The 25455-nt window shown below is 44.3% G+C and overlaps 1 protein-coding gene across 10 annotated transcripts in view; it reads right to left on the bottom strand.

Moving 5' to 3' along the window:
• Nucleotides 1–25455, bottom strand: part of ARVCF (ARVCF delta catenin family member) — a 165067-nt gene that overhangs the window by 105716 nt on the left and 33896 nt on the right. Inside the window, exon 1 of one of the 10 annotated variants that reach the window (XM_029961100.1) lies at nt 25400–25432. The exons of the other annotated variants lie outside the window; for them this stretch is intronic. Coding sequence (XP_029816960.1) covers nt 25400–25420 — 21 coding nt within the window. The 5' untranslated portion in view covers nt 25421–25432. Of the gene's footprint in view, nt 1–25399; nt 25433–25455 lie in introns of those variants that run through there. 10 annotated transcript variants of the gene reach the window in all.

Genomic DNA, 25455 nt, shown 5'->3' with positions numbered 1-25455 from the left:
TGTGTAAAAGAATGAAAGGTAAAGCAAACAGCCTACAAGTCTTATTAAATTATCTGTACTGAGTAAGAACCAAAAAAGCCACACGATGTATAAAGAGATTACCGGGTTCAGTGAGAAATGAAAGATCCCTAGGGTAGGACCCAGTCACCAAGTGTGAGGTGTCTGAAGTCCTACAACTGACCAGGGGTTACAAGAAGGAACCATGAGCTTTGCAGTGTAAGCAGCTCTCCTGACTGATCACTTGGGCCTAAAAACTTGTTGAGGGAAAAGAAACAGCAGTTCAGATAATGGCAAAAATGTAGACAGACTTCTAGATGTGCTCTAACAGCACTAACAGTGCCTGGAATACTGTGCTACAGACATGATCTAATTAGACAGTGATTCAAATATCAACATTTCATGACTTGATGATCTCTTCTACTGTATCAAAGACCCTGAGAATTTTTTGACATTTGAAAAAACCAAGACAGTATTTCCAAAAGTTGCATGTGAGTCACTTGGAGTCTCTGATGATCTCCTCTAAAGGAAGCAGGCCATTGTGCTGTCCTTCCAGCAAACCCCACAGTGTATTTTCTGTTTGTGGTGTTTAATCATTAAAAAGAAAGGGGAAAAAAAATCCTTTTTGCTAGGGCACAGCTAATGGCAGAATGAACTACCTCATTCATCTAAATAAAGTCAGCTCTAAACCATGCAATAACCATTGAAGTGCCTACTTTGTTAATTATTTCACTGTTTATCTAACTCATTACGAGCATTTAAATAATAAGCTCATTCAGCATTAGCCAAGATCAGAGACACTGAGGACACCCATTGAGACCATCCACCCTCCTGCCCGTGGGGATCTGTCCCTGCAGCCTCACCCAGTTTATTGGCCTCTAACCCCCCTGAGAATGTTCAATCACTTCACAGCTCAATACACCACAGCTTTAGGAAAGCTTCCTGCCTCTTCTACCATCTATAGCCTCTGGGTGGATTTTTGGGATGGTTACCTCCAATTTTATTTCAGGAAAAAAGGTTGCCTTCCAGCATGAACAAGGATAGCAATCACCAAGGGACAGAACAGGCCAACTGCTGCATTATTAATCCACCTTCCTTTTCCTCACCTGTTGCTTTTGAATTAATTATTTTGAATACAGCTGCAACAACCATTCCTCTGAAAATCAGGACTTCTGTAAATGCATGGGAGAGCTCACTGGGGAAACAAGGGCAACACACCTTCAGGAGGGCACAAGGAATTGCAACTGCTCCCTCCACGAGACCTCAATTATATCCTCCATCCACTCCCCTTCAGAAGGGTATGGGACTTGTGATTGCCTTCAGGAAAAGTGCATTTCACCTTTCTAGGCTTCATTTCACTTTGGCATTTATACAGCTCAGCAGATACCTTTTTCTGGCCACGTTGGCACGTGATTGTGTCCCTCAAACAGGGGCACCTTTCCTGGGGACAGTCCCTGCAGTCAGCACGTGGGCTGGCCCCAGGGGCTGCATGAGCAGGTCAAACACTGCTCTCTTCCACTCCTGAGCACTGATCTCATCTTCAGGGGGAGTAAAAGAGATGGAGCCTTGGAGAAAAGCAAACCTGGCAAAGCGTCTGGGAGCCTTACACTTGGTGGACAAGCCCATCCCAACATCACTCCAAGTGGCAAAACACAACTGGAACAAATCAGAAGAAAGCCCAGGCCACGTCCGAGTTCCTACTGAGGGAGTGGTGTTTTCCTCAAGTATTTCCAAACACTGGTCAGGGTGGGTGGGTGTGGGGAGTCAAAGGCTTCAGTACAAACTGTTTATTGAAATAATTCCTTTTAACTGCCCTCCCTCACACTGCAATTTTTAGCCATGGAATCACTCGTGCTCTGAGAAGGGGTGACTGCAATTACAGCAGAGTAGCAAACACCAACCCCTCCACCGGGGCAATAAAAGCTGCTTAAGCTAATAATGAATTAAAGCAGTGGAAAGCAGTGAACCAATCTTCCATCCTGCAGTCATACAGGAAATGCCAAATGCTTTACTCTGCTTAGACTGCTCACTGAGCACCTGAAATGATGCAGATGATTACTTCAGCAGGCACCAGGGATGCTAATCTGAAGATTTACAGAGGAGACAACAAATGCTATTGTAATACAGCCACAGAAGTGCAACTGTACAATGTATGCAAACTTTACATAAACCAATATGTCCTTCTGAGAGATTACAGTAATTTGGGTGTGAGAGCCAAAAGACGTAAATCTGCCCAACTATTATTAAGACAGTCAAGCCAATTTACACAGCACACCAATGCCAATTAAAAATGTTAAACAAAAGCCAACCATTTTCCCTCCCAACTGCTGTGTAGGCACATTATTTAGAGCAGCTGTGTTATTAAAAAAAAAAAAAAAAAAAAAGGTAGCTCTTATGCACACAGAATCCTGTGCAGGACTCTGACCCTGCAGTGAAGGATTCAGGGTATGTTTAGGCCAGCAGAACCTGCTTGACTACTGTCCCAGATTTAGCACCGAGAGAAAATTCATCTCCAGCACAGCTCTGTTAAATGAACGTGGTTCCATTTGATTCAAGAGCCAAGCCTGGCTGATGCAACCAATGCACAATTAAGTATCAGGCAAGCAAAACGTTGGAAGGAAGAGAAATTTGCCAATTGAACGTTATAAACCAGGATAAATAAATAAACCACAGTGACACGGGGTATCTGTGAATTACGACTCCATCCCAGTTAAGAATTACGACTCCATCCCAGTTAAGCCCTGGATTCTCAGCCACCTCACAGAAGTGAATAAAAATGTGCTGGCTTCCCATTCTGCAGCTGGGCAGCCCAGTGCTACCTCAGCATCCGTGGCTGGCACTGAGCTCTTCTCTTGTCACCCACTCCTCTACTCCAGGAACCATCCTTACCTTTCAGAAACCACTTTCTCACAAACTCATGGGATTTCTTTCCAGTCTATCTCTTCACACCTCATTGAGAAGATCTTTCAGCCAGCTCAAGCAGTCTAACTTAGGCCAGTTCCAGAGCAGCCACCCGAAAATGGAAAGCCCAACCTGGGCAGAACACTTAGTGATGCAGGACAGTTCCATCAGGAGACCTCAGCTGGCTGTCACCTACACCAGCACATCTCAGGCACAGCTCTGCTGAATCCATGTCACCACAACAGTTCAAATGAAGGAACACATTGCTTCTGCCAGGAAAAAAAACATATGAGGAAAACAAAAGCCAGAGGGGAAAAAAAAAAAATCCAACTGGAAGCCTTTCCCCTCCCCCCCCAGTGTTATACTACTCTCCCCCAGCTCTGAAACGGTTCAGGAACTCACACAACACACTGAGAAGACAGAGGCATACAAGAGTGTTTGTCCTGGAGGCACAAAACAGAACTGGGTCAGAAAATTGGGTAACATTTGACTTGCTCAGGCCAACATAATCAGGCAAAAAATGAAGTTTTGATTGGAGAGTGGCCATGCTGGCTCAGAGCAGTTATCTCCTACATGACTTCAGTACTGGTGCCTTGAGCAGTGGCACTATCACGTTCCACATTTTTAAGAGGACATGCTTAGTTTCATCCTTTCCATTTGCATATCCACAGGATCCCTTCTTCACCTACCAGCACAGAGGAAAAATCTTCCATAACCTTTTCCTGAGCTCAACCAAAAATCACCTGGTATTTGTCAACAGAAGCAAGAGCCGAGATGACAAAATGTCATCTGAGAACAAGCACTTGACCCTCCTCTCCTGCAACACCTGAGTGCACCTGCTCAGGTGCTGCCACTCCTGTGACACTGCAGCAAGGACAGACAGAGCCCCGAGCTTCCTGCTCCTCTCCATTCACATCAATCCACTCTGGAGACCCCAAATATCTTAATATAACGTGACTTCCAGAACAGTTAACCCTGCACTGTGTTACCTATTCCAAAGCTCACACTCTTCTCTGCTGCTAGAAGGAGTCCCAGAGGTGGAATTTTTCAGGCCTGTTTCTAGCCACTGTCCCTCTGTAATGGCTTCCAGTTCTTTCATTTTTGGTGGTTTGCTTCTCTTTGGTTTTGCTTGGTTTGGTTTTGTTTTAATTTTTCTCTCCCATAGAAGGAAAGCAGGTGAGATTTATTCCCTCAAAATTGTTGAATCAAGACAGATAAACAGGGAAAGACAGAAAGCAGTATGAAGGCAGCAGCAGCAGACAAACAGAGGTGAAAGCACAAGGGTGGGACCCTGCTGGGAGACAGAGTAAGAGCCATTAACACCACGCAGTGAAAACCATGTTCAGACAAACCCTGAGGACACACATCTGGAGGGGATGCACAGAAGTGACCTTGCTACAAAGCAGGGACAGCAACAGCTCTCCAATACAGCAGGAGATGTCCCAAGCAAATAAAGGCCCTGTTTTCATTCCTATTGTATAATTTGAAATAATTCTACCATCTTCCAATAATATTTTACCTTTCACAACCACCACCTTCTCTACGTCATAGGAAGTTCCAAACCAGCATTCATTTTAAAGGCTTTCCGTATTTCACAGAAGAGGAAACTGAGGCACAGACTGTCAAGAGATGACTCCCCAGGGCTTCAGTGCCTGCAGTTCTGCTGAGCTGATGGGACACATCAGTGGTGAGCAACAGCAGGTAAGTCTGCAGTGCATCAGTGTGCCACAAACAGACCCTGCCTCTTCCAGCAGCCAAACAGAAGACTCTGGTTCTTTAACTTTTCAGGCCACCGAAGAGCTTGGCTGATAAAGTTTTCCTTTCTGTGCAGTAGATTTTGTGAAATGTCCCACAAATGGAAGGTTGCCTCTGGAACTCATTTATCAGGAATTTCAGCGATGCTCTACACAGATGTTGCATATCACTTTAGGCTCCTGCTAAAATGCAAAATGTTGCTGAACTCAAACATGAAGGATTAACTCCACGGGACTTTAAAGTGCAGAACTTCCACGAACATTGACAGCAATTCCCTCTCTGGGCAGTGAGAATACACCAGGATTCAAGAGAGCAACAGCCCAAGCAGAGAACTCGACAGTCCCCTGCAGCTCAGTGGGACGATGCACCTGGCCAGGGCCCCGAACCCTCTCGGCATCTCATCCTCTTCCCCTCAGACTTTTTCCCTTCAATTTTGCTGAAATTCATGTGTGCTTGCTAAATTTTTCCTAAGCATTCCCCACGCTGCTGTCAGGATCTAGGAAATTCTCTTACATTTTCAACATCAGCTACTATTTCTGCAGTGGTTCTAATCTCCCTCAACACTTTCAAACAGCATTCTCTGCTTCTTTACTGCCCATCCTACCTCAGCATCTGCTGCCTGACATCCATCCCCTTCAGCACCTGCCTGAAGCACTCAGACTCCCATTTAAGGAACTGAAAAAGCAGCTCTTTGGCCAATACATCAGCAGGAGCCAGTTCTTCCTCGTCTTTCACAACAACCTTTCCAACCATCAAATACAATTCACAGGAGCTCTGCCTCCAAGTTCTTATTACCAGCCCCTTTCAATCAGAGGCACTGGGCCAAAATAAACCATCTCACTTATTAGTCCTGCAACCTGCTGTCCATCACAGCCATTCTCAGCATATTTTGCACTGTGTTCTGGGGATTGCTCATTTTGAGAGATGTACAGGTAACAGGACTCCCAGGTGGGATCCCTGACTCCTCCAGTGGCATAACAGAGAGCCAGAGGAAAAGGGATGGATGGCAACTACCCCAATGGTATCCATCTCTAGAGGCAGAAACATGTTTATCTCCTTTACAAGAAGCTTTACGACCTGTAAGTACTCAGGTTGTTTTGTAGAGCCTCAGTTTGAATTCCACAAAGCCTAATCTAAATTTTTGCTGAAGTTGCTCTATTAATGGCAGCTTCTTTCCTCCTGGGAAGTATCAACAATCATCTCCTGGACTCTTTAATATGGGCTAATAGCAAAGCAAAGCAAAAAGCAAACTACAAAGGAGACAACAACCCAGCTTAGAGAAATTCTTACCTTTTAGTTGGCAAGCAAATGAAAACTCCATATCTACAAAGGTAGATCAAGTATTTCAGAAACATATTTCTTATTCCTACATGGTGAGAGAAGCCTTTTCTAGTAGATTAAAGTCCTGCAGTTCAATCTCAACACTAACGTGAACTTTTCAAGCATTTTCTCCTCTTGCAGATCATCCACGTGCTTTTTCAAAACCTTTTTCTCAGAAAAGTAAAAAAGTTCTCCTCTAGTCTCTAAACTGCAGCCAGCTTTAAATACACTCCCAGGTCAAATCCCAAACCCTTCCATTCCTTTACAGGGACATGAAGAAAAGTGGGGCTGTTTCAAGAAGTACAAGAAGAATTCTCCCAGTCACGTGAATGTGAGTCCTGCTTGGATCAATGGAGGGTCATCAGTTCCCTCCTGCCTTTACTTCACAGTGATCCTTGTGGGGAAAACTGGCTTTTCTTCCTTGCAGCCTCGCTGCTGATTGCCATGTGAATTAATCAGTGGCTGAGGTTCAGCCCCAGCCATCCCTGCTGTCACTGCCCAGCTCCCCAGGGCTCTGGTGAGGCTGGTTTGTGCCACAGGACGGGCTGGCAGGCTGCCAGGCAGGCAGCCCAGGAGCTGCTGGCCTTCCAGCAGCATCATCCTTCTCCCTCAAAAACACCACATCCTTCTCCCTCAAAACCAGAGCAAATGCTTCCAGCTGAGCCATCCAAACCACTCTGCCACCTCAGCATGAAGACACAGCCCAGGCTTTGAAACAAAATGTTCTCGTGCTTGAAGGATGGCAGGGGTTACCTCCAGAAACCTGCCCAAGTATTTCCCCGGGCTGTCAGAAAGCCAGGCACAGAGCAGCAGTCATTCTGACAGGCTAACAGGCTGGGACCAGTTGTCTACAGCAAAGAGTCATTTTCTTGGTCAAAAGGGTGGCTTTACAAAGAAGTTATTTATGTAGTGGTTGAATGACACCTGCAAAACTTCTCTGATTTAATGCTAATTTGGTGCAGATGGAATAAATAACTAGGTAGCCCTAGTTTTACTGGCTCGATTTTTTCCAAGCCTAATTTCCCCCCCCTATTTTACTGGGCAGCATTTTCCAAAGCAGTCAAGTTCTGCTGACACCTAGTATTTCCCCCACCAGCATAAGCAGATGAGCATCTGGAAAGAACACAGTCCTTTACAGTACAAAAGCATTGTTTGGCTCATAATAAGTGAACAAACCTTATGGTAACAGATTTGCCCTCCTATGCACAGGGAAGTGTGAACAGGGCACTCACATCTACAGAGGTGATAAAAGATGGAGCAAATCCTTCTGGAAGCAGTTCCCACCTCAGCAGTTGGTGGCTGGCACCCAGCAGCCTGTCTGAGCCACCTTCTGTGTGAGCACATCCCCCAGCAAACCACTCCCCACGACACAAACACCAGCATCTTCTGAGGCTCTGAACCCCCCAGGGCCACAGACACACCAGCACCTTCTGATGCTCTAAACCCCCCCAGGGGCCACAGACACACCATCACCTTCTGATGCTCTAAACCCCCCCAGGGGCCACAGAGACACACCATCACCTTCTGAGGCTCTGAACCCCCCAGGGGCCACAGACACACCATCACCTTCTGAGGCTCTGAACCCCCCCAGGGGCCACAGTCCTCAATATGGGAACTCAAAAACAACCCAGGGGACAAGCACCTAACCTGGCTGCATCCTGGTGATCCAGCCTGACAATCACAGACCCTGTGTATGATTTGTCCTACAGCAACACAACGGATTTTCCATCAGGCAAGGACAGTCTTTCAGCAGCACAGTAAGATTTCAGGGTAAACAAACACCCAGTTTTTCAGTTTCTGAATAATAACAATAATAAAAAATCATTTACAGATATTCTTTTAAAAAAGGACCACTGAGACCAATCCTGTTGTCTGCTTCAGAGACCTTTACAAGACATTTTGTAATTTCCAGCCAAAGCATATCAGTCTGTCATGGGGAGGGAAGAGGAAAGAAACGGGGTAACAGTTTAATTTCCCCTGCTCATCTGAATGCACATCAAGTGAGCCTTTCCACAATCTCATAAAAATGTGCAAGGCAGGCAGAAAATAATTTAGGATGCATTTAGAATATATTGACTAGGTCTGGTCATACATTTGATAACATCTTGCTGTTGGTAAGGCAAGTGGGGAAGATAAAATTAAAGCTGATCTGTGACAACTGGCAGGCTTAGTTTTAAACGGAGCTTCAAATCAAACCAAAACAGTGGCCACTGGAAGCTTCATGTCCAGAAGCCCCATTTCAGTATGACCACCTGAAAGCAGCCAGTATTTCCTGACCCTGCTCTGTCAGTTTGACTGTGTCTTATTTAGCACTTCCTTCTTGAAAAAGGCCCAGTGTTCTGTTTGGGGGTGAGGGGGAGATCCCAGGGACAGTGGGGTTGGTGTAAGCCAGGAGGAGTCTGTAAAGCATGGATCCATGGTCCTGAGCTCTCTGGCACACAACAATCCATCCTTTCCCCAAATCCTCCTCATCACACAGCCAGGATGTTGGCAAGTCTGCCACCATGACAGCCCATCATGGCTTTGCACAGGAGGGACCAGGCCACCACCCACTGAGAAGTTACCTGCACCTCTCAGGGCAGCTCAGGGCTTGCTTGAATCACTTGGGACTCTGGTGGTTCTACATAACAGCTTCAAAACCAAAATCTTAAGTTCTCTCAAGGATGAAGTATAGAAAGTATGTTAAGAAACTTAAGATGTTTCAATTCCTTTGTGCCTTTTTAACTCTTTAATTTAGGTCAACTTCTCTTCTGGAGCTGGGTCACTTCTGAACCCCTGGGCTGTGGCACAGGACACCAACCAAGGCACACCAGCAGCCAGATCCCAGCCTGGAGAGCAGACAAGGGTACAAGAAAATCCCAACACACTGTTCAGTCTCTCTAGCTTATGTCTAGAGTAAGTCATGTGAATCTGACTGTATTTCAAGAGAAAATAACTAAAACCACTCAGTTTTTTGGTTTCTTTTTTAAGTTTTGAATACACTTGTGAGAAGGGCTGGGGAAGAAGCCTCATGTTGCAATGGGAAGTGTTTTGCCTTACAGCTACAGAGAAAGCAACCAGTCCATTTACAAAATAAGAAAGCAGAAAACAAAACCAGCCAGCAGCTCTGCAAAACAATTTAGCTCAGTGTTACCTTGCACTCCACCTCTTCATTACAGAAGAGGTTTGGGATGCTTCAAAGAGCACAAAATTCCACTGAAAAAGCCACCAGCTCAGCACTGAGCAGGGATCAGCAAAGCCTGGCCAGCTCAGTACTGGAAGGTCCCACCCTCAGTGGCCTGTCCCCAGAGGATTATCTTTGTAGCCTCCTATTCAGTGCTGTTTAACACACCACAGCACACGTTTCAGCTGCTAATTCAACCCTCAGTCAAAACAGGCAGGAGAAGCAAACGGCTCGTTCCTCCCAGACCCCAATTTTAAGCCTCCAATCATTTCTTTATGCACAGCAGTGTTCACACACTCACCCCCAAACACAAAGCTCAGCCACCTGATATGGTTTGCAGCAGCCCAGATCCAGAGATGGAAGAGAGAGACCATTAAATCAGAACAAAAAAAGCAATAAACTACAGGGGAGACGATGACGTTTCAAGGCATGTAGCAAGTCTCTCCTACTGATCCCTCTGCCAGTTTTTCAACTGAACCACAACTGAAAAGCCAATTTAATAAACATCTCTCATTTCAACAGGCAGGACACCACCAGGCACCAAGAAATGTTGCAGCTCAGCAGAAAGATAATGCAGTGATCATTGGGTGGGTATAATAGAGGGATTATTTTACAATTACAGCAACAATGGAAAAGCAATTTATACTGTAACACGCTGGTGTACTGGCAAGCACCTGTCCAAAGGGATTAAATAAAAGTCTGACACAGACTACAGAGAGAAGAATGTCTTTAGCAAAAGGTTTATGAACTTCCCTAGATGGCTGTATTTCTGTGCAATATCCCTTAAAGGCAGTATTTGGTGTTTAGATCCGTTTTAGGTAACAGAGGCACAATGTACAAGTAAGAAATAAAGAGCACTTTGAGAATTCTTATTTATTTAAAGAAAAGCAAAAGCACATATGAAAAAGATAGGTCACTTCTCACTGCTTTAGAAAGCATATTGCAGTGGCCTCCAAAACATCTTTATTTCTTGGATTAAATGGCCAAGGAACCCCAGAGGCAACACTGGCAGTTCTCAGGCAGTTCCTGCTGCAGCAGTGGCTTTGACAGAGAATTTGAGAAGCCCTCAGCAGGAGTACTGAGAAGGGACCAGGAGAGAGGAGAGTTATCCAGAAACACCTGTGGATGGAGGGAAGGGTCACAGGGTCTCACACTGCTGCACAACACCCCAGGATCCTCTGAGAAAGAGTGGGTTAACAGAGACAACCTGCAAGAATAACCTGCAGGTTCATCAGGTCCCTGTTCCAGAGCAGGGAACATCCGGCTGAGAGGGGAAAAAAACCTGCTTCAGAAGAGAAATTCGGGTAGTTCAAAGGGAGGGCAGATGAACATTTTTACAAACCACAGAGCTTTTAGCTCTGGTTGATTTATTAAATGGGTCGTCCTCTTTTTCCTATCACTTCAGGCAACAGCTGAATTATTCAATGAGCTCCAGTTGACTATGTTGTTTCTAAAACACTTGGGCTACCTCTGGGGAAGGAAGACAAGAGGCGAGGGGGAATAAAAACACGTTTAAAAGTTAAAGAATTTAACAGAAGTGGATCCTATTCATTTACAAGAAGTCTCAAAAGAAGAGAGGGAGACAAGTCTTTGTGTAAGTCTCCTGGCTAAGGAAACTTGTACCACGTGGAGAACTGGAGATGTGCAGCTCAACTGCAAAGCTTGCTCTGGCACCAGTGCAAGGTGAAGGCCCTTCTGCTGCCCCCACAAAACAGGATTTGTGGCTTCGACCTCAGGGACACCCACCCTGTCCCTCCATCTGTCTGCAAATAAACACCAGCTTTACCCCTTGAACTTTCCTATCCCCAACAGCACTGTCAGAAGAATTTCTCCAGCAGTCCAGTGGAGTGAAAAGCTGTTTTCAGACAGTCCTCTGGAGCTTACTAAATGCAGTGCTTTTTTTGCCAGCCCAAAGCAGAGGGACTCCAACTGGACAGGGAGAAGAGGAATGAAGCCAGTCCCTAGGTGAGGCAAACCCCAAACCACCAGGCTAACAAAATAACATTCCTCTGAACACCCCATTTCTCACGGATCACCAATTCCAGGACTTCACTGCACAGTGGCATTTAATGAATGCAAACACTGGGTGATGCCCACGTGAACAGTGGCCAGTCTTCAGATCTCAGCAGTAGCAGATGTGGTTGGTCATGAAGCAGCAAATCAGCTCCTGGAAACTACTTCTCATCTCTCAAAGAAGAGGCTCTTGCTCCAGAACAAGTCAGCTTTCTGGAAGAAAGCCTGTTGCCAGCAGGGAATCCTGCTCTCATTTGTGCCTACTCAGTAATCAGAGCTGGATGTAGGAACACACAGGAATCAACTGGCACGTCAAGACAAAACCCAATCAAGGAATACAGAAAAAAATTTAAATAATCAGAAAAGCAAAGGGCCTGACAGCAAATCACTGCAGCCAAACCCACAAACAGTTCTTCACTACACTAAAAAAAATAGGAACAGAGAAACCCAAGAACCTCTAAATAATTTACTTGCTTATGACATATTTTACTACTGCTCCCAAAGACTTTCAGACCAGTTACGTGTACTTCAAAATAAAATTCAAGTTATTTATGGCTTCTTTCCTTTTTAAAGATTACAAGAAATTTGTAGGTACATAATCTATAAAGACACAGAGCATCTGGACAGGAGTAAATTACAGGACTGCACATGCCAACTAATGCTCAAATACAAAGATCAAAACCAGAATGCAGGACTGACAGCTGACAGGACCTTCCTAAGGATTTCACGTCTTCTTGCAATCATCTGTGAGAAATATCTGAGTTATTTGAAGCCTGCAAATAACTCCAAACCAGATAAAGATATCTAAAAATCAATGAAGGAAGCAAGTACTTCACAAAAGCTTGTAAAAATGGTAAAAGTTAGCAAAGCAAGAGTCAGAGCCAATTATCAGGGGCCCAGGCCTGGGCCTTGTGAGTCTGCCAGCCCTTCCAAGTACCATGGACCAAGGACCAGTACTGGACATTGAATTATCTCTCTCTGCCCTCAGCTTAGATGGAAAAGTATGAATTTATACTCACTGGATTTATCTTCCCTGAAGAATCCCCATTCTTTCAATTCTTGTCTTTAATTAAAACACTCCATCCCAACTGCTGCATTGTCCTGGGCACCTGATTTATTTCTTCCTGCCACGTCCTGCATGGTTTTCATTACACAACAGGCAAGATCCTTTTCCAGAAATCTCTTAATCTTTTCTTCCTGTGCCTTATTCAATTTTTTTCCCGAGTTTCTTCTTTGGTTGCCATTTATATTTGCACAGATAAAGTCTGTCCATTCCAGTAAATCCAGGCTTTCCCATTCCTGCAGAAATAGCACTGCTGCAGGAATTTTAAATATGTGGGTTTAGCTGATGCATGCTCGTTGGGATAACTACGAATGCAGTGTAACAATTACTCATTGCAGTGATTTCAAAAGGATACTTTAATAGCTTTTTGTAAAAAGGAAGTTTGATCTTCTGAATCACCTATGGAAAACAATCAAATCCGCCTTTTAAAAAAAAAAGATCTAAGAACATGGTCTTTCTGTTGTATTCCAGTAAAGCTGCCTCATTGTAACGAGGCACACTGCACAATGCCAATTTTCAGGCTCCAGTGCCATTGGGAAATTCTCACTCGAGTAACTTCCATTCAGCCCCAGCCAAGAGCATTAGAATTTGTATAAAGCTGACATGTTTCACCCAGAGAGCAGCTCCCCAACCAACCCACTCCAAATGATCAATAGTTTACTACACAGACCCAAAATTCAATACTGAGGACACATCTCTGAAGCAATCTAGAATACCATTCCTGGGAGAAAATTATGCACTGAAGTCACTTCCTTTTAAGGTTAATTTTGCCTTTTTTTTTTTTTTTATAAGCAAACAAAAGTATGACAGAAATTATGCAATAGACAGAAAAGGGGCTTATCTAAAGTAAATAAAGCCTTCTGTTTGCAACCAGCTGAGAGCATTTGGTAAGCATTTCTCTCCTTCCCTCGCCCTCTTTAAGGGCAACCCTTCCAGTTAACACATCAACTTTTGGAAGAGATTTGCAGGTGAGTAATGATTCTTCTCTTGGTGTGGCCACTCTCGTGGCACCACTGAGCAGGAAAATTGATAGCCCATGGTGCAGATTTGACAGTGAGCAGTTCAGACACCAAATGCTGCCAAAACTTGCACACCTTTTTTTTTTTTTAAATCCTCCCTTTTTGAAGGGCTAGTTACATTAAGAAGAGCAATGCAAGCTTGAGATGCACCAATCAGCAAGTTTAATCCAGCAAACACTTTTTCACTGTGAGAGTGACTGGGCACTGGCACAGACTGCCCTGGGAGGCTGCAGAGGATCCATCCTCGGGGATATTCCAAAGCCATCTGGACAATGCTCCTGGGCAACCAGCTCTGGGTGACTCTGCTTGAGCTCCAGGTGACCTCCAGGAGTCCCTTCCAACCTCAGCCACTTGGTGATTCCCTTGCTCCATGTTAGTCACCCAAATATATCCTACTGTTTTAGAAATTATAAATCTGCATTCTAGTTCCTCTGCAGACACTCCCCACCTAAAGCAAGCCAACAGGGAAAAAGAAACCTCAAAGCCTTTCTGAATTGCCTCCCCCATATTCAAATCTGCAGTGGCTCTAAACACATGCATAGTAATGATCAGCTTGACTTGGGGCTAAATAAACAGACTTCAGTCAGCACTGCTTTCTTACTGTGGCACAGAAGGCCAGGAGTTTCTTTTTGCTCATCAGACAGGCAAATACAGATATAAAAATAGGACTGGAACACTTTAGAACAGTTTGTCTTTCAGACTCTACTCAATCTCCAATATGTCTGTCCAAATAGTTAGTATGCCATAATCTGAAGTGATACAAATTCAAATAAGAAATACCTGTTCCACACAGTTTAAAGCATCTCTCTTTCTCTATACTTTCAGGCATGGTCTGAAAGCCAGACTTCCCAAAATGCAGAAACACTGAGGTTCTCCCTCAGATAACCTCAAAGTTACATTCCCTTTGTTGCAGAGCACAGCATCCAGGAACTGTAACCTACTTACCTTTATCTCGACAGCAGTGTTGACAAGCCCTCCAGAATTCATTCCTTTGTGTGAAACAGCAAAAAGCTCTTTCAAAGTTCCCTCTGCAGCTGACCAGGAAGGTGGAGATGTGCTAAAGCTTGCCCATTCTGGCTCATCTCCCCACTCCCAGCTGGATCAGATGGCCTGGCAGAGCTGTCTCTGCTCACCTTCAGCCTCTGGTGATCCTGCTAAAGTGATCTCTTTAAGAAGTCAAAGCATGCAAACATACCCTCCACAATCTCCCTTTTGAAAAGCTCCTTAAAATCCAGCTCTTCATCAATCAGCATTATAAACCCCCCTCCACCCTCTGCCTGGGAGACCTGACTTACTTAAAGAACAGTTTTCTGAGGTTCCCACCCTACAAATCGACCCCCTGATATCAGGCACCCTCAATCACACGGTCCCCACAGGGACTAAGAAGCATCTCATGTGTGTTCTTTACACCTGCAATAGATTCTTAATACTCCAACAGTATCTGCTCTCTGTCCCACTCTCTGCCTGTTTAACCTTTACATCCCTGGTGCCCAGAATTAATTCCATGTAACCCCTAACAGACTGTCCATCACAAGCCCCACATCATCACAGGGTGACATTCACAGCCACCTCAGGAGGAAACACTCCTCGATGAGCTACTGAGCCAGCAGGCACGGTGTGCTCTGATGTGCTTTCCCAATTGATCCTTGCTGCTGTCACCCAGAAATGCAGCTGATACACTGCACACCATCTCCAGTCACCACATTTCAATTAACTTCAATGAAACAAGGAGAGACTGACTTCAAGAGTGCCACCATCATCACCAGATGGCTGAAAGTTCAACTCAGCACCAGCAAAAAAACCTTTCTGTGCCATCAACACTCTCCATTTAACAGCCTCCTGCTCTCTTCTGGTAACAACTCGGCAGCCCCCTCAGGTAACACAGAGCCTGGATCTATCTACTCTGACAGTTTGCAGTATTTAAGCCATCTACAAGGCCTTGTGGAGTGTAAAGATAGGCAAAAATTTCCTCCAACACCCTGAGCACCATTAGCAGGGCCCTGGTGTGCTTCTGACAGCACCTCTTCCCCTCACACATCACCCAGAGCCTGAGGAACAGCAGAGCCTCCAGGCCCCCTGCTATGAAGTACCTACATACTCAGGTGGATGCTTGTTGGTTCTGGAAAACTATGAAGGAAGCTGAGATTTTCAAAAGCATATTACAGCAAGTGAGGCATCAAGCAGCTCCCAAACCTTCTTCATAGCCAACAGCTTTCTGAACTTAGATTATCCAATGAGTTAAAGGAACAAATATTTGGCTGTTTGAATTAGTGCATTGTCCCTCCAGAATAAGGAGTGTACTGGGCTACAGAGATTTATCTTCTTTACCTCTTGTATCACTTCAATAGTCAGCTAAATATAGAAAAATGGTAATTATTTAGCACATCTTTAAAACAACAATTTCCCTCCCAATTAATTTCCAGTTCCTCAGATTAATTATCTACTCAAATTTTCTTGATGCACACACTGCAAGAAGCTGAATATGTTTCCTGTAAATTAAATCACCTTCAGAGATAATGATGCTCCTAAAACAACTCTGACTAAGCAAAGAATCAAAAATCCATTCCACTAAATCTGCCTGGACAGGTAGAAGGCAGAAACCAACATCAGCAGAGAGAGAAACTCTGGAGGTTGGGCCCAAGCAACAAGCTGCTTTCACCTGCCCTCAGGGTAAATGACTCCAATGTAAGAAGTAGTTCTGGCCCAAATAAGAACGAAACTCAAAACTCAGGAATCATCAACTGCTCCCAACATCAGCCACTGGAGCTGCACTCCAGAGTCATGTTCAACCCAACCCTCTGGTGTGAACTTGCACAGCTTCTGCCTCACCTGGAGGCACGAAGGGGCAGAAGATTCTTTACAGATATTAATTACTTCAGTATTGTACAATCAGAACTCCAGGGGAAAAGAAGTTTCTTATCACCCAAAGCTCTGTCACTTGAGCACAACAAAGGGGAATGTTTAGAACAAAGCATGTCTGAAATCAAATATCTGCTAAAAGCTTACACATTTCAAGCCTGTCTAGATTACTAAGTGGAAATGCTCAATCAGACAACAGAGAGAAGGCAGAGCTGGCAGACAATGCAACCATCTTATAAAATATTTAAGCAAAGCATGAGACCACTGATAATATGCACTTGGTCTGATATAAACAATGTGGGGCTTCATTTCTTTTCAAAAGAAAAAGAAGTCTTTTAGCATATTGGTATCTGTGGGGCAGGGAGGAAAGAAAGAAATTTTAAGAAAGAAAAACCAAGCCATATACACAGAGACACATTCCAAATTGTCATGGTGTAGCCCAGTGTACCCTCATGGTACATCAAATGCACTGCAGTGTTACTTCAGAAATGGACCAACGTGCACACCAAGAGGTTCTGAAACCTTTTGTTTTTGAGGAAACACACAGCAGTAATGACTCTGCTAAGAACAAAACTCTCATCCTTCCCTCCTGCCAGTATAACCAGAAACAAATTTTACTCTGGAAATTTATACTTTTAGGGCACTTAGACCTGTAACACTGATCCAACCCATTATAAGCTGGAGTGGTAAACAAAGTCTCCACCCCACTGAAACTTTCTGGGTTCCAGATGTAACTGCAGTTGTCCTCATCTGCTCATCTACATCATACAGTTTATTCAGAAAATGCAATCAATACTGGAAATATAAAATATTAAAAAAATAGTTCAGGCAGATTTCTCTACTCCTCACAACTACTGCAGGATGGAGCTGCACGGTTCTCCCACTATTGCTGGGTTTATAAAACTGGATCTGAATTAAACACAGAAGATTAATAAAAAATTGATGTTACACCAGAAAATCTTTTTGTTTGAGGTGTCCTCCCCCTCTTCCAAGCTGAAACATCAATGCAATGTTTACAACAATAAAACAATTACTTTTCTGGTACTGAAGCTGCACCCCTGTCACCAAGGCAAGGGGCTAAAACTGCCACGGAAGACAAAAAGAGAAGGGTCAGGTCATTAAACTGAAATCCCAGGTGACCAACATCTTACTTGGGGAAAGGTTCATTCAAATTTCATAGCCCTAGTGAGTGAATAAGGTAGGCAAGAGGGATGCTGGAGTCAGAGGGGAGTGAATGATGCCCTGAATGTGGAGCACAGTGCTGCCCACACAGACTCACCCCCAGCCCCGTGCAGGGCCAGGCTGCATTCTGGGACATGTCCACTGCAATTAGGAACCAAATAACTCTGTGCAACGGGGCTGAATGGCATTTGCTCGCCAGAGACCACAAGTTCCAACTGAGATTTCAGCTGTGCAATCAGATTTCCATTCTTAACTCCTTCATTTCCAATGCCATTGATCTGCTCATGACACTCTTCCCTTTCCTTCCATTCTCAGCTAAATCCAAAGACACAATTTTACAGAGCCCTGGCCCTGCCTGTAGCCCCAAGTCTGGACTGCGACAGCCCTTCTCCAGAGTTAATGAGACATGAGTTCTGCAGAATACCAGCTCTGAACTGCTGTGGGCATTACCAGAACCCAGCCCAGAATTTCAGGGACCAGGAAAAAAGTAGCTTACAGGAAGTAGCCCTGTAAGCCCAGGCTGAAGTGCACTGTCAGCCAGGGAAACTGGGAACAATTCTGAGAAATGGTCATGCACAGTTGCCAGGGCCAGTACTGAGTTGATTTTGTGCAGTGGAGATCATGACCTCCCATCACCTTCCCACACACTGGGTGTGCACCTTCCCAAACACAAAGTGAACAGCCTGTGTTCATTCGGGATGGAACCAGGAGCCCACCCGATCCCACAGGTATTCAGTGCTGCACCCCCACGGGAGGGATACACAGCACAGAAACAGAACCACAGAACAATATTTCTGCTTTGGATATCTGTGGAGTACCCAACAAAGCCATCTCCACCTTTTGGTCTCAGCAGAACATGGAGTTGACTTTTAAGAGTGAAGAAAAGTACCTTTTCCCAATTTGTTAGCCACCCAAAAATCTACAGGAGACATGAGAATAAGCACAGTGTAAGTGTTGTGTTTCAATCATTAACTTAAAATTTAAATGCATTTTTTAAAAACACTTCTCTATCATTTACAACCAGGAGCAAACTGATTCTCCCTGTCCCTTTAAAAGAAAACTCTCAATTCTTTAGAAGAATAAAACAAAACACTTAAGGGAATTTTAAATACAGGAAGGAGGAACAAGAGCATGGGGGAAGAACCCAACAGACTTTGTAAATATTTTTGTGATTCCAGTCGCCAAAACAGTATCCACATAATACACCTCAGCCAAGTTTCTCTGAACAAGAAAATTCAGAGCAACAACTCATGAAAAACCCCCACACATTTGCAGTGTATTTATGCCAGCACTTCAGCTGCTGTGGACACAACTCTTCCTTTGCTATCCTGACTTACATGGCAGATGCTGATTTTACCACTGTCTCTTTTTCTGGAAAGGCTCTGGAATTCAGCCAAGCTTGGGATGGGTGTTACACAATATCTGCTATGCCTCTTGGTAGAGGCAGCAAAGGAAGAAAATTACATTTGAGTACTGAAAAGTTTGTACTGGCACTGTTGAGCTGAATTTTTGAAGTGCCAGCTTTGTGAGAGAAAGAAAAATAAAACTGATCCTATGTAAATGAAACACAAACATGATTTTGACTGGAGTCTCAAAAATCAAGGAGAAAAACTTACTGGATTAACAGTGTGTCACACTAGATTTAAAGAAACTTGCAGGCAGATGCTTCAGTTCCTACTTACACACCAGAATCAGCAGTCAGGCTTTCCAAATTACTCAGCAGATTGGTGCAGCACTTTTTAATTGATCTCTAATCACATCTGCAGTTGGGGTATACTCGCTTCAAAGGGTTGAAAGCCTGTCCCTCATTTTTGCTTACCTATATAGCAGCAGTTTTCTCTTTGAAGATTTGGCCCTTGAAGAAAATGTAGGAAACAATACATTTTTAAATCCAACACATTGAGAAGGGCCACAACTTTTTCAGCAATGGAACTGAACAACGTTCTCCCTCTGCTTTCTCACACAGCTGGAGGAAGATACTTGTGTTTGTGTGTTAAAATACAGAAGCTGCAACTGTGAATAAGGTCCATCACTAGTACATAAAAAATGAATTAGTGCTTCTTTGCACCTCCCTGCAGTCACAGAAGGGTGCAGTGTCACCTTCTGTTTGCCTCATATTTCCTCAGTGTTACCCAAGGAAGTCGTCTTTGCCACCTCCTACACCTCAAATGATTGATGGCTGCTGGGTCTGATGTAATTACAAATGGCTCTTCCCTCCAGAAACAACCTGCTAAAATGAATATTGCACCTCAGAAGCAAAGTATTACCCTCAAAAACTGCCAACAGTGTGCATTAATGCATAGCCCTGGCATCACTGTGCCACTAAGGGGTGTCACGGCTGCCAGTGACAGATGAAAAGCCCACTAGGAAAGGGAAAAGAAATGGGATGTGATAAGATTGCATCATAAAACACAAGATAAATGTGTCGCCATGACCAAGATGCATTGTAACCTCGGGCAATAAAACAACATGTCTGGGCAGAAAGAATGACCCAGATGAGATGGAATTGCTAAGGACAAATGTGAAGTGTTCCTCGTCTAGCACACATTTACATATGCTAATTGGAGAAATACATTCTTTAAAACTCTTGTAAACATACCATAGTCTGTTCCTGTTGGGCAAAGAGGGGAATGAAGAAATGTTAAGTATAGTAAGCTTATTAAAACACATGGAGAGGGGGTGAGAATGCAGATGCCAAACTTACTGAAACGATTTGAAAGCGTTTACAATTCCAACAGCAGAACCATCCTCATCACACACAGGACCTGTCCATATCAGGGCTCCACCATCTATAAACTACTTGGGCTGCATCTCTTTTATCAGCTCCTTAATCAACTGTAGGTTTGTACTCTGAAAAGACTTTGAACATTCCAGATGATTCTTCTGATCAGTGTTACACTACACATATCCAGAGTAATGCTACTTAAATTAAATCATCTTCTCATCTCCTCCACATATGTATTTTTATACACACACATATATATACACACAAACACACACAAAAATACATTCTCTATAGTACAAAAATAAGCCCTCACACTCTGATTTCATTACAGGCTTTCAGGAACATCTCTCTGAACATTACAATAGTCTGGCTGAGAAAGTTCTACTAAAAATAAAAGTTCAGAGCTGTGCCAAGCGATTTAGCTTGCAGAGGCAGAAATTCCAAACCTCAAAAATTCTCCAAGTTTACTTAGAACAGTTTTCACTTTGTTTTTCGAATGCTGAAGTGTTGTGATGCTAAGGATAGATGTGTGGGATTAGCCAAAAGGGAAAACTCAGGTATTTCGATTTCCTGCTGGAAGCAGGTGTGGGCTTGACTCATCAAAGAGGCACAGAACACCACTAAAGGTATGAATTTGCACATTTCTGCAGCATTCAGGGAGCACTGAGCTCATGGAGTCACCACCCCTTAATCACAGAAGGGATCCTGCCTGTCCATCTGCAGATACAAAACACTGTGCTTCCCTAAAAAGCAAGTGGTGCTCATCAGGCTTCTCTCAGGTACAGTCACAGCTGTTCACTCTCAGGCATGCAGACAAATGAATCAAAAGAAGGATCCCAAAGCCTGGCTGCAACCTAATGAGATACAGGAGACACAAAAGACATTGTGAAATGTAAAACTATCAAAGTCTGACTTGGAGTTTTCCTTTCATCCAAGAATCTGAGATATGCTCTCTCTAGTCTCCGGATTTATTTCAGGGATACCATTCACTCTTCAAACCTCCATTGGAAAAACAAACCCAAAGAAAACCTGCTAGCAAAATTCTATGTTTCATTTCTCACGTGCTACTAAAACAACAGCAGTTTTAAGAGAATGTAGTCTTTCTATTGCTCCTGTCTGTCCCTGAGAAGATCTGACCAAACCAAACGTATACAGAGCTCCCAGGCCAAGGCATTTGAGACATGAAACCCCTGTGCTGTCACCCTGTTCACCAGCAGGAGCAGTTACAGAACTCCTGCCCACACACTTCATTCCTTGCCCTTTCCTTCCTCCTGATAACCTACTTAATACAGAGCCCCTTCTCCTCCTTGGTTCGCTTCCAGGAGGAAGGTAAAGCCCTCCCAAGGGCTTCCAATGGCCTGGGTCAGGATGCCATTCCTCTTTTCCTGGAGCATGCAGGGTTTGCTTCAGTTTTTAAGCTGGATCAATTCACTGGTCTGTGCCCACAGAATGGTCCTAAAGGTGTGTTTGCATAACCAAGAGGGTGACTTGTTTTATACTATGGGAAACCAACAGCCAGCAGCAGAAGAGGATCTCCCTAACCCCAAAGCTGAATTTCCCATCTCACACAACAATACACACAAGTATTTTCAGAAAGGAGAACAAGCAGTGGGGAAATCTGAACCAGGGGCTTCTGAGAGGTCTCCCTGCCCACAGTTGCACAATTTTGCTACCATGGAGGAAATAACTTAGCACAACTGAGGAACAGATGTGGGAACAGGTAAAGACATGATGAGAACATGCCAAAACCCTCATATTTAGAGAAATGCCTTGTTACTTTAACACTCAAATACAGAGACACAACTATTTTCACCTAGTGGCCCTGATTCTACTCCTACTGAATCAAAACCTTAAGTCCGTGGCAGAAGTGAACTCCTCAGAGAAAGTAGTTGAGATCAAATGTTTGCCAACAGCCTTGTTATAAATGGCCAGTCCATCCAGTTTCAAATGCAACTGCTTAATATGCTTCCCTCCCCCCCCATTTTATCTTCCATAATGAGTATTTCTACATTGGAAAAGTCCTGGAGCACACATATTTTTTTTTAATATTTATTTTTACTCACTGCAGTGTAACTCAACCAAAAACCGCAGCCAGATTGATTCTCCATGTACACCAGCTCACCACCTCATAACCTTCAGGCCAGGTGGTTAAGCAACACAGCCTCAGGAATGCTCTGCTGGGAATGCCTATTGCCATCCCAAAGCTGTACACACACAGTCACACAAACTGGGCACTGTAGGTCCTCATCCCCCAACAGCACTTCCACAGGAACACAGTTCCTGCTGCAGTATTTTCAGGCACAGAATACTCCCACAACCTGCACCGTGTCCTGCTGCAGCTCCAGAGCCTCCTGGCCGTGGTGAAGGACACAGCTCTGCCAGCCCCTCCAGCAAGAGGTGAATCCTCACACCTGAGTTCTGACGTTCCACACCTCAGTCAGGCAGTGACTGCCTGAAGAGTTCCAATGTCCCCCCTCCTGGAGGGAATTCTGCCTCTGTGGCAGAGGCAGCAGAAGGACTCTGTGCCTCCACTCAGTCGCTCCAGTGAGCAGCTGAACATCCCAGTGTGTCCCAGAACATGTTCCCTTTGCCCAGCTCTGCTGCAGAGCTCACACTGCTGGCAAAGGGTTTACTCTGGGAAGCAGGGAGGAGTCAGTATTGTAGAGTGCTGCACCCCTTCACTCCAAGGCAGTAGAGCACATTGCACCTGTTTCAGGCCTCTTATACATGAGAATTCACGGGGGAATCCCTACACAGATCCATGTCAAAAATTATGCTCCCTTCTTATTTCTTTCCAGTATGACTTGCCCAACTGTTTGGAAAATGATGATGATGCTTTTGCATGCTGTGCCTCCACGAACATTTCTTCCACAAGCTTTCCCTCACTGGCACAGACTCATAGCAGGTATGTCACTAACACATTATCTGTTTTCTCATCCTGCCACATCTATGATTTCGTACTCCCTCACATCAGGATCATCCTCCAGTGAAATGCTTTGGGGACAATTGCTGAAGAAGGGCAGCCTTACTGAGTTCAGTGCCTGAATTTGAAATGTTACTGAAGTACTTTCTGAAGCAGGAATAACAGAGAATTAAAGAGTTTTTGGCAAAAGTCACTTTAAGTCACTCCTTTCCCCTTCACAACTCCATGGCCCCGAGGCAAGCCAGCACTGGAGGTTTCACAGCCAGATCAAAGCTGTGTGTGGTACAGTGTGCACACGTATTTTAACAGTTCCAGCCTTCAAGAGCCTTCTCAATTTCATAAACTCTTTACTTCCTTCCACGCCACTGCAGATACTCAGCACAAACTTCAGCAGTTTTCATCCCTCAGCAGCAGAAGGGGGATGGCCCAGGGAGGACTCCGGGAAGGCGACTCCTGCCCTCCCTGCTCACGGCCACAGAAGTGTTCAGTATTTGTTTTCTTCACCAGTGCTCCCAGGTACGATGCTGCTTTTGGGACCCAGAACCTGAGGAAGGATGGCTACTCCCAGTAGAAGCCAAAACTATGATTAGAAATTACTCTTAATTCTTTCTAATTACAATTTCACGGCTGTCTTTAACTAAGCACATTAGGTCTTCAGTTAATGTGGCACAAGTCCATTCTAGTCCCTCTCATATCTTTACCTGTATGGATTGTATAGACTTGTCATCCACCTCCAAGTCCATTTCACTTAGTTTTATTGAATACTGATCATTACTAACGAACTACTTTCTAGAGGCCCTGTAACTGCACAATAAACGTATCTGACAACTCAGGGCTTAAAACTACCACCTTCCATTAAGCAAAGCATTCTCTACTACACTGTTGTGCCATCAGACTGAACAGTTATTCTGTAAAAAAGACCTCAGAATGAATCGAGAACCATTGCTCCAACAGCAAAGATAAAATGCCATATCTCTGCCTGATCCTCAACTATGACAGACAGCGTGAAAATTAAAACCATGAGATTTTTTTTGTTTTGATAAGGAAGAAGAATTTACAGGCTCACTGAAATGCATGACCTAAAGTGATTAACTACAACCTTCCACTCTCCCTCAGGCTTTTCTGCCTATGAACACAGAAAACCCAGAAGACACGAACACAGTTGTACTGCACGGGTCAAAACACATTAAATATACCTTTTTTTACTGTTAGCATTCTGCTCCTCATGTATTTTCCTTCATGTATTAAAAAAAAAAACCAAAACCCCTTAGAGCTGCTAACTAGATCTATCTATCTAAAACTCAACAAGCCATGGCAGGTAATTTGACAGGTACAGCAGCTGAGGGTCAGGCAGTATGAACAACACCACAGACAAACCAAACCCCTTCCTCCCTGAGAAAGCCACAGGTAGTGTGAACACAAACGAGCACCCAAACAAAACCAGGATTCAGCCACCCCCAGCGGGCAGGACCGTGATTCCAGGGAATCCTGCAGACAAAGAAATGCTCACTCGAGGGCCCAGCTGAAAGGGCTACTTTCCCCTCGAGGGAATCAACATCCTATTTGCATCGAGAAATGATTCAGTCTGTTCCTGAAATGGGCAAGTGGAACACAGAGTGCTTAAATAAACTAGAGAACCTCTAACAATTCCAGTGCAATGAACCTAAACAAATTCACAGATGTATTATCAGTCATGTATTATCACTGAATTTTCTTATTCTGGAGTACACCGTTTTAAATTATGAAGGCAGAAAGGAAAAAGGAGGGTTAAGAAAAAGACACAACCACATCCCAGTTGGAAGAGAAGCTCTACCCTGCCACCACCTGAATTTATAGGGTTTCCTGAGGCTTACAAGGCAGATGAAGGAGGTTACCAAGGAAAGCACCTATAAATTACAGGAGTCTACATGATCTCTATTGATTTAAATCTACTCTGCAACAGCTTTGTCCTGCAATACCCAATGACACTTGAAAGTAAAGAATAATATCTGAAATATTTTTGCACAGAGTTGTAAGTCCATCACAATTACTAAGATAACAGCCTTGAGGACTTTATGTTTAAGACAACATTTAGTGAAAAACTAGAGTTATTTCCCTGGTATGTCCAGCAACAAAATCAAAGAGAAACCCAGGGAACACGGTATGGGAAAAGCAAGCATTTAACAAAAGCACAATAGCAAAGCTTTCTCTTTTAAAAGCACTATTTCTAGCTGTTCATGTCAAACAGGTCCTCAGATTTATTGAGCAGGACGAGAAGGTCAAAGAACACAATGCCTTGCTTTTTCGGGTGTTCCATCAGTTACCACAACAGAGACAAAAGCAGGATCCCTCTCGAACGCTCTGCTGCACAGAGCGGCTCAGCCCCTGCTCAGTCCCCAGCTAAAAACAAACGCACGAGTAAAGGAGAAACGAGCCCTCCAGGCTGACAGCTCTGCCCGCACGCCGGACCCGCGGGGAAGGACGCGAGTTTCGCACTAACCTGTTTGAGTTCCGCAGGCATTGATGCGGGGGGCCGCTGCCGCCGTCCCTGCCGGG

Source organism: Manacus vitellinus, unplaced genomic scaffold (assembly GCF_001715985.3).
Source record: "Manacus vitellinus isolate BGI_N305 unplaced genomic scaffold, ASM171598v3 scaffold_31_pilon, whole genome shotgun sequence".
Taxonomy (NCBI): domain Eukaryota; kingdom Metazoa; phylum Chordata; class Aves; order Passeriformes; family Pipridae; genus Manacus; species Manacus vitellinus.
This window is presented reverse-complemented; position numbering and strand designations above follow the sequence as displayed.